General features: G+C 45.3%; 1 protein-coding gene across 6 annotated transcripts in view; it reads left to right on the forward strand.

Moving 5' to 3' along the window:
- LOC129823176 (activated CDC42 kinase 1-like) overlaps positions 1–9,220 on the forward strand; it is a 22,815-nt gene extending 13,595 nt beyond the window's left edge. For 3 of the 6 annotated variants that reach the window (XM_055881988.1, XM_055881989.1, XM_055881990.1), the window contains exons 12-19: positions 5,703–5,797; positions 5,935–6,129; positions 6,355–6,446; positions 6,525–6,599; positions 6,780–7,009; positions 7,168–7,368; positions 7,468–8,190; positions 8,432–9,220. In XM_055881988.1, coding sequence (XP_055737963.1) covers positions 5,703–5,797; positions 5,935–6,129; positions 6,355–6,446; positions 6,525–6,599; positions 6,780–7,009; positions 7,168–7,368; positions 7,468–8,190; positions 8,432–8,557 — 1,737 coding nt within the window. In that variant the 3' untranslated portion in view covers positions 8,558–9,220. The remainder of the gene's footprint in view (positions 1–5,702; positions 5,798–5,934; positions 6,130–6,354; positions 6,447–6,524; positions 6,600–6,779; positions 7,010–7,167; positions 7,369–7,467; positions 8,191–8,431) is intronic. The other 3 variants (XM_055881991.1, XM_055881993.1, XM_055881994.1) reach the window with 1 other exon arrangement.
- The last annotated feature ends 859 nt before the right edge of the window (positions 9,221–10,079 follow it).

A 10,079-nucleotide genomic window follows, 5' to 3' on the forward strand; every position in this document is an offset into this window, starting at 1 on the left:
CGAGAAATTGCCAAGAAACTGAAGATCTTGTACAACGTCAACAGTGAAGAGGCGACTCCGGGATGCTGGCCTTCTAGGCATAGTTCCTCTGTCCAGTGTTTGTGTTCTTTTGCCCAACTTAATCTTACATTTTTATTGGCCAGTCAAATATATGGCTTTTTCTTTGCAACTCTGCCTAGCAGGCCAACATCACGGAGTCGCCTCTTCACTGTTGGCGTTGAGATTGGTGTTTTGCGGGTACTATTTAATGAAGCTGCCGATTGAGGACTTGTGAGGCGTCTGTTTCTCAAACTAGACACTCTAATGTACTTGTCCTCTTGCTCCTCTTTCTATTCTGGTTAGAGCCAGTTTGCGCTGTTCTGTGAATGGAGTAGTACACAGCGTTGTACGAGATCTCTCTCTCTCTCTCCAGATTAATGAGGTAGTCACCTGGAATGCATTTCAATTAACAGATATGCCTTGTTAAAAGTAAATGTGTGGAATTTCTTTCGTTTTTAATGCGTTTGAGCCAATCACTTGTGTTGTAACATGGTAGAGGTGGTATACAAAAGATAGCTCTATCTGGTAGTCCATATTATGTCAAGAGCTCAAATAAGCAAAGAGAAACGACAGTCCATCATTACTTTAAGACATGAAGGTTAGTCAATGCGGAACATTTCAAGAACTTTAAACGTGCAGTCGCAAAAACCATCAAGCGCTATGATGAAACTAGCTCTCATGAATAATAATGAATAATGATGGAGATGGCTGCCGTTTTATGATCCCGTAACCAATTGTGCTATTGTGTATGTTTTTTCAACGTGATAAAGACAAAGGAGAGGATTGTGGACAACAGTAAAATGGCGAAAATGGGGACCGAGCACGTCCCCATTCTCATCGACGGGGCTGTAGTGGAACAGGTTGAGAGCTTCAAGTTCCTTGGTGTCCACATCACCAACAAACTATCATGGTCCAAACACACCAAGACAGTCGTGAAGAGGGCACGACAACACCTATTCCCCCTCAGGAGACTGAAAAGATTTGGCATGGGTCCTCAGATCCTCAAAAGGTTCTGCAGCTGCACCATCGAGAACATCCTGACTGGTTGCATCACTGCCTGGTATGGCAACTACTCTGCCTCCGACTGCAAGGCACCACAGAGGGTAATGCGTATGGCCCAGTATATCACTGGGGCCAAGCTTCCTGCCCTCCTGGACCTCTATATCGGGCAGTGTCAGAGGAAGGCCCTAAAAATTGTCAAAGACTCCAGCCACCCTAGTCATAGATTGTTCTCTCTGCTACCACACGGCAAGCGGTACTGGAGCTTCAAGTCGAGGTCTACCCCCAAGCCATAAAACTCCTGAACAGCTAATCAAAGTGCTACCCAGACCCCTCTTTTACGCTCCTGCTACTCTCTGTTTATGATCTATGCATAGTCACTTTAACTCTACCTACATGTACATATTACCTCAATTACCTCAACTAACCGGTGCCCCCGCACATTGACTCTGTACCAGTACCCCCTGTATATAGCCTCCACATTGACTCTGTACCAGTACCCCCTGTATATAGCCTCCACATTGACTCTGTACCAGTACCCCCTGTATATAGCCTCCACATTGACTCTGTACCAGTACCCCCTGTATATAGCCTCCACATTGACTCTGTACCAGTACCCCCTGTATATAGCCTCCACATTGACTCTGTACCAGTACCCCCTGTATATAGCCTCCACATTGACTCTGTACCAGTACCCCCTGTATATAGCCTCCACATTGACTCTGTACCAGTACCCCCTGTATATAGCCTCCACATTGACTCTGTACCAGTACCCCCTGTATATAGCCTCCACATTGACTCTGTACCAGTACCCCCTGTATATAGCCTCCACATTGACTCTGTACCAGTACCCCCTGTATATAGCCTCCACATTGACTCTGTACCAGTACCCCCTGTATATAGCCTCCACATTGACTCTGTACCAGTACCCCCTGTATATAGCCTCCACATTGACTCTGTACCAGTACCCCCTGTATATAGCCTCCACATTGACTCTGTACCAGTACCCCCTGTATATAGCCTCCACATTGACTCTGTACCAGTACCCCCTGTATATAGCCTCGCTTGTTATCCAAATGAGCTTCAATGCCATACAACACTCCTTCCGTGGCTTCCCAGCTGCTTTTAAATGCCAATAAAACTAAGTACATGCTCTTCAACCGATTCCACCCTCCCGCCTGACTAGCATCACTACTCTGGACGGTTCTGACCTAGAATATGTGGACAACTACAAATACCTAGGTGTCTGGTTAGACTCTAAACTCTCCTTCCAGACTCACATTAAGCATCTCCAATCCAAAATTAAATCTAGAATCGGCTTCCTATTTCGCAACAAAGCCTCCCTCACTCATGCCGACAAACATACCCTCGTAAAACTGACTATCCTACCGATCCTTGACTCCGGCTATGTCATTTACAAAATAGCCTCCAACACTCTACTCAGCAAACTGGATGTAGTCTATCACAGTGCCATCCGTTTTATCACCAAACCCCATATACTACCCACCACTGTGACCTGTATGCTCTCGTTGGCTGGCCCTCACTACATATCCGTCACCAAACCCACTGGCTCCAGGTCATCTACAAGTCTTTGCTAGGTAAAGCTCCGCCTTATCTCAGCTCACTGGTCACCATAGCAACACCCACCTGTAGCACGGGCTCCAGCAGGTATATTGCACTGGTCATCCCCAAAGCCAACACTTTCTTTGGCCGCCTTTCCTTACAGTTTTCTGCTGCCAATGACTGGAACAAATTGCAAAAATCTCTGAAGCTGGAGCTACTTCACTCAATTCCATTTTAACAAAAGGCTCCCATCCTAACTGTTTTACATTCTCTGAGACCAACCAGAAATGTTTTCTTGGCCAAATATTCCAAAATGTTCCAAAAAACAGCCACACATGTGGTCTCTAGTTTCTGCATCACCTCATTTTGCGTGAGGCAAAAGAGTACCGGTAGGCTAGGTGCGCTTCAATTATCCTGTTGGGTGCAGTGGACTGCAGCGGTGTAGTGCTGCCGAAACGCACCAGAGCATCGCTCTGCCAGTTCACACTATGGTGCTCATTCAAACCTGAATCAATGTCTTGCTAGATCACATAATGATTCATTAGTATACTACATTACAGACTCACATATAATAGCATAGTAGCCTATACCATTATTGTTAAAGCAAGAACACCACATTAGTTATTTCTTATGAGATTTTAGGAATGGTTAGCTTATAGTAAAACAGAAATTCTCATGCCGGCAAAACTCAACAGCGTGCGCCACTAGGCAGAAATATGCTTAGAATGAAACAAAATACAGGAAGGCTATTTACTGTATATTGAACAAAGATTTAAACTGAGTTACAGTTCATAAAAGGAAATCAGTCAATTGAAATAAATTCATTAGTCATTAGTCCCTAATCTATGGATTTCACATGACTGGACAGGGGTGCAGCCATGGGTGGGCCTTGGCGGGCATAGGCCACCCACTTGGCAGACAGGCCCAACCACTGGGAGCCAAGCCCAGCCAATCAGAAGTTTCTCCCCACAAAATGGCTTTATTACAGACAGAAATACTCCTCAGCACCCCCAACCCCCCTCAGATGATCCAGCAGGTGAAGAAGCCGGATGTGAAGGTCCGGGGCTGGCGTGGTTACACGTGGTTTGTGGTTGTGCGGCCGGTTGGACGTACTGCCAAATTCTCTAAAACGATGTTGGCAGCAGCTTATGGTAGAGCAATTAACATTCAATTCTCTGGCAACAGCTGTGGTGGGCATTCCACGCTCCCTCAAACCTTGAGACATCTGTGTCATTGTGTTGTGTGACTAAACTGCACATTTTAAAGTTGTATTTTATTGTCCCGAGCACAAGGTGCACTTGTGTAATGATCATGCTGTTTAATCAGTTTGGATGGATTAGCTTGGAAAAGGAGAAATGCTCACCAACATGGATGGAAACAAATTTATGCACAAAAATTGAGTGAAATAAGATTTTGTGCGTATGGTAAATATCTGTGATTTTTATTTCAACTCATGAAACATGGGACCAACACTTTATATATTGCGTTTTATATTTTACTTCAGTGTAGTGTATTAACACCATCTGCTCTAATCTGCTCACAAAAAAAAGTAATTGAAGACAATATAAATGCATATTCACATGAAACTGATTGAGATTAAATGATTGGCATGCAGATGGAATTTGGACATTTCACTGGTAAAATGTGAATAATTATCATTCATGATGGATAGTGATGATGGCCTATTTTGGAAATTAAGTAAGTATGCCTAATTTATAGAACTCTGCTACCCGACCCGAGTCTGACGAACCCTGACATTTTACATTGGGTTAGAGCAGGTAGGGCCTGTTTTTCATCAGTAACTAGGGTAACTCCAGGCGGCAGGTAGCCTAGTGGTTAGAGTGTTGGGCCAGTAACCGAAAGGTTGTTAGATCGAGTCCCGAGCTGACAAGGTAAACATCTGTCGTTCTGCCCCGGAACAAGGCAGTTAACCCACTGTTCCTAGGCCGTCATTGTAAATAAGAATTTGTTCTTAACTGACTTGCCCAGTAAAATAAAGGTAAAATATTTTTGGCCAACAATGATTGAGTTATATTATTAGCCTAAATTAGGACAATCCAATCTACTTATCACATTAGGAATAGTAGGCTTGCATAAGTCTGCAAATGTGATGATGCATGGGATGTGATGATGCATGGGATGTGATGATGTATGGGATGTGATGATGCATGGGATGTGATGATGTATGGAATGTGATGATGCATGGAATGTGATGATGTATGGGATGTGATGATGCATGGGATGTGATGATGTATGGAATGTGATGATGCATGGAATGTGATGATGTATGGGATGTGATGATGCATGGGATGTGATGATGCATGGAATGTGATGATGTATGGGATGTCATGATGCATGGAACGTTTTATTGTAAGGGTGCATTTTTATGGTAATTTGCTTCCCCAAACTTGAAACTCACGCGCCTCCTATGGCTAACAAGTAGTGAGGCCGCATGTGTCCGATTGTAGACAAGTTGACTAACTAACAGTCTACCAAAATGTCTGAAATGATAAGCCGAAACACAGGTCTATCTATAGACATGCCTGTCCAAATATTACTCCATCTCTGACTGTAAAGAGCATTTTCTATTTTAGCGGGTCGGGTGCTGGCCTCAGATTTTTCACTATCACATATACTCAGGCAATTGTGGGTGCAGGTGAAGAAACAGGTGAACCGTGCATCACTAGAATACACATTCATGGCATGGTTCACCAAGTGTCCAGCAGAGAGCACTGTAGGTACACGAGTGATTGCAAGACTGCAGGTGCAAAGGAAAAATGAATGTTGGTTTTATAAATCTTGGGGCAGATTTCCCAGACACAGATTAAGCCTAGTCCTGTAAAATTATTCCATGTAGAATCATGCTTTTTAGTCCAGTATTCGGATCAATCTGTGTCTGGGAAAACAGCGCATGACATTCTCCGCCTAGTAGTCATAATCATTGTGTGTGTGTGTGTGTGTGTGTGTGTGTGTGTGTGTGTGTGTGTGTGTGTGTGTGTGTGTGTGTGTGTGTGTGTGTGTGTGTGTGTGTGTGTGTGTGTGTGTGTGTGTGTGTGTGTGTGTGTGTGTGTGTGTGTGTGTGTGTGTGTGTGTGTGTGTAGACCATGCCTACAGACATGAGATCACTGCAGGACTTTGAAGAACCAGACAAACTTCAGATCAACATGAATGACGTCATCACTGTCATCGAGGGCAGGTCAGTGTGTGGGTGTTTATAAGAAGAATGATTCATCATTCAGAAAGGCAGACAGATATCTAATATGAAGAACATATATCCTTCTCTGTAATGTGCAATAGGGAATCATATCAGTGTGTGTTCATGTGTGTCTCCAGAGCAGAGCTCTATTGGTGGAGAGGTCAGAACAGAAGGACGTTACGCGTGGGACAGTTTCCTCGCCACGTGGTCACGTCGGTCAGCGGCCTGTCGGCCCAAGACATCAGCAGACCCCTCACACACTCCTTCATTCACACTGGACACGGAGACACTGACCCACACAGGAGCTGGGGGCACGCTGACCGCATAGACAGGTACACACACACACACACACACAGACCTGGCTGTTACCTGCGGGTACAGTGTCTGACAACTGGAGTAAAGCAGAGCCCTGTTAGCAGTGCAATTGTTCTTTAGCTTGTCAGGCACAATAAAACCAGTGGAAAAGTCCCCAAATACTTTTTAAAAATTACACCTGAAGTACTGTGTTAACACTGTGTTTAAACTCTACTATATCCCTGGTCTTTACCCCTCCCCAGCCTGTACTTGGGAAACCCCATGGACCCTCCTGATGTTATGGGAATGGATCCTTCCACTGCCCGGCCCACCAAACTACCCAGCCGCACCAGGAGTGAGTAGGCTACACAAACTAACACACATTTATTCTCTCCTTACAAATATCTTCCTACCTTTTTATTCATTCATAAAGTCTCTCCCTCTTTCTGTTTTTGTCTCTCAGAGAAGCCTCCTCCTCGTCCTCCCCAGCCTGCTGTCCTGATCAAGAGTACGTCTCCCATGCTGAGTGTGTATTTACCTGTATATGTTGAGCTGTCTATGACTCTTTGATTGATGATAACGGTGTGTGTGTGTGTGTGTGTGTGTGTGTGTGTGTGTGTGTGTGTGTGTGTGTGTGTGTGTGTGTGTGTGTGTGTGTGTGTGTGTGTGTGTGTGTGTGTGTGTGTAGAGCCGTTCTATGACTCTGTGTTAGATGATGATGATGAATATGAAGGTGCTTCGTCGGGGCTGAAGAGGCTGGGCGCGGCTATTGGCCTTAAACTCCGCCCGGGGGAGGGGTCAGGTGTGAGGTCGGCCAAAAGCGAAGTCTCGCTCATCGACTTCACCGATGACAGCTTCAGCTCAGCCACGCCCTCCCCTCTCACTGAGACACGCACACCTGACCAGGACACACTCCAGGTACACGCACACCTGACCAGGATATATATATACACACACACACACACACACACACACACACACACACACACACACACACACACACACACACACACACACACACACACACACACACACACACACAGAAGGCAAAATAATTATTCTCTCTCTCCCTCCAGGACCTTCCTTCCATCCTGGACTGGCCCCTCCCTCTTCCTGCCTACGACGAGGTTGCCACAGAGGCCGAAGGTCAATTGGCAGACCAGGAGGTTCGATCTATCACTGGATTGCCAGAGGGGATGTTGGCTCCGCCCAACACTAATGCAGAGAGGAGGGGCTTAACTCAGTCAGCTGATCTGTTCCAGGAGCTGCAGAGAGAGGTAGGACACACACAGACACAGACACAGACACACATCACAGGTTAGTCATTTGAGTCTGGAGTTGTAACGTTGTTTTTCTCTCTTCCTGCTGACCTGCAGGTGATGGTGAAGCTGCGTGTTCCCATGACAGCTGGCCGTTCCCTCCCCTCCTCCCCCCTCCCCCTCTCCCTGGCCCCTCACAGACAGATCTACCTTCCTCCCCCCTCCTCTTCCTCCTATGAGGACAGACCCATGCTACCTCCACGCTCCCCCATCCCACCGCTCCGCTCCTCCAAACGCGTTTCCCTATGTGAGAGGGAAAACACACCCCCTCAGATCCCTCCCAGAGTCCACGCCTTCTCTCAGCCCTCCTCACGCTCCTCCTCCCCCCTTCCTTTAGTGCTTCCCCTCTCTGTCTCCCCTCTCTCCTCCTCCCTTTGTCTCCCCCCTCCTCCCCTCTCCTTCTCTCCTCGTCAGAGAACTGGACTATATGGGGTTGTTGGTCCTCTCGGCTCTCTAATCTCCTCCACCCCCTCTTCCTCTCCTCCCTCCTCCTCCCTCTATTCCTCCATGCTTATGGCTGCCCCTCCCCCCAGTTCCTCATTGGATCCCCTCTCTGAGGGGCGTGGCCTGTCAATACTTATTGACAACTCTCAGAGTTCTGAACGCCCCGCCTACTTAGAGAGGTATGGAGCCACCAAAATGGCCACCGTCCGACCCATGGTGCAACAGCAGCCAGGTGGGGGTGGGGCCAGGCCTAACTCCTCCCACAACAACAATAACCACAGGACTCAACATTTAACTACAGCTCCCAGCAGGCAACGGGAGAACGGCCTCATTCAGGTTAGAGATGTTCAGAACAATGAGGCTGCATTCAAGTGCTCTTTGTGTTTACTTGTTTATTGTGTCAGAAATGCATTCAAGTGCAAGACTTCTGAATCTATGAGATGCTTAAACATTGTGTGTGTGTGTGTGTGTGTGTGTGTTTACACGCACACAAACACACACACCCTCTCTAACATCTGCCTTTCTCTCTCTCTCTCTCTCTCTCTCCCTCTCTAACATCTGTATCTCTCTGTTGTAGGTAGAACAGTTGTTCCAGCTGGGTCTGCGTTCTAGAATAGAGTGCCAGGAGGTTCTAGAGCGTTGCCAGTGGAACCTAGAACAGGCAAGCACCATGCTACTGGACTCTTGTGGAAAAGTAGGCTGAGACAGACTCCAGGACTACTGACCTACAGACTTAAAACTACTGATCTTTAACCCTACAGACCTACTGTTCTAAAAACTACAGACCTGAAACAACAAACCTTTACCTATTACTACAAACCTACTGTTCTAAAAACTACAGACCTGAAACAACAAACCTTTACCTATTACTACAGACCTTTAACTACAGACCTGAAACAACAAACATTTACCTATTACTACAGACTTTTAACTACAGACCTGAAACAACAAACCTTTACCTATTACTACAGACCTGCAACAACAAACCTTTACCTATTACTACAGACCTGAAACAACAAACCTTTACCTATTACTACAGACCTGAAACAACAAACCTTTACCTATTACTACAGACCTGAAACAACAAACCTTTACCTATTACTACAGACCTGAAACAACAAACCTTTACCTATTACTACAGACCTTTATCTACAGACCTGAAACAACAAACCTTTACCTTTATCTACAGACCTGAAACAACAAACCTTTACCTATTACTACAGACCTGAAACAACAAACCTTTACCTATTACTACAGACCTTTAACTACAGATCAGCCACCTGTATACTAGAGAACTCTGACAATGAGGTGAAGCCAACCGATTTAAGGCTGGAGAGTAGAAGCTCACAGAGGGGGGGGGGGGGGGGGGGGGGGGGGTTCTCAGAACAGATATTCCCTTGCTGGAGACTGTAGGACCTGGTTGAGTTCTACGGAGGGAAACACAATACTGCATGTTCAGTAGTTAAGTTATTATATTGTTATATTATATAGATACAGTGCCTTCAGAAACTATTCACACCCCTTGACCTATTCACGTTTTTTGTGTGTTAAAGCCTGAATTTAACATGGATTAATTTTGTGTCACTGGCCTACACACAATACCCCATAATGTCAAAGTGGAATTATGTTTTCAGAACTTTTTACAAATTAATTAAAAATGAAAAGCTGAAATGTGTCAAGTCCTTAAGTATTCAACCTCTTTGTTATGGAATTCTTAAATAAGTTCAGGAGTAAAAATGTATTTGCTTAACAAGTCGCATAATAAGTTGCATGGACTCACTCTGTGTTCAATAATAGTGGTTAACCTGATCATCTCTGTACCCCACACAGACAATTATCTGTAAAGTCCCTCAGTCGAACAGTGAATTTCAAACACAGAATCAACCACAAAGACCAGGGAGGTTCTCCAATGCCTTGCAAAGAAAGGCAGCTATTGGTAGATGGAGAAAAAAAAGCAGACATTGAATATCCGTTTCAGCATGGTGCAGTTATTAATGACACTTTGGATGGTGTATCAATACACCCAGTCACTACAAAGATACAGGTGTCCTCCCTAACTCAGTTGCCGGAGAGGAAGGAAACTAAAGGAAAACTGCAAAAATGTGGCAAAGAAATTAACTTTATGTGCTGAATACAAAGCATTATGTTTGGGTCAAATCCAACACAACACAGTACCACTCTTCATATTTTCAAGCATGGTCGTGGCTGCATCATGTTATGGGTAT

The sequence above is a fragment of the Salvelinus fontinalis genome, chromosome 25, assembly GCF_029448725.1.
Source record: "Salvelinus fontinalis isolate EN_2023a chromosome 25, ASM2944872v1, whole genome shotgun sequence".
NCBI lineage: Eukaryota > Metazoa > Chordata > Actinopteri > Salmoniformes > Salmonidae > Salvelinus > Salvelinus fontinalis.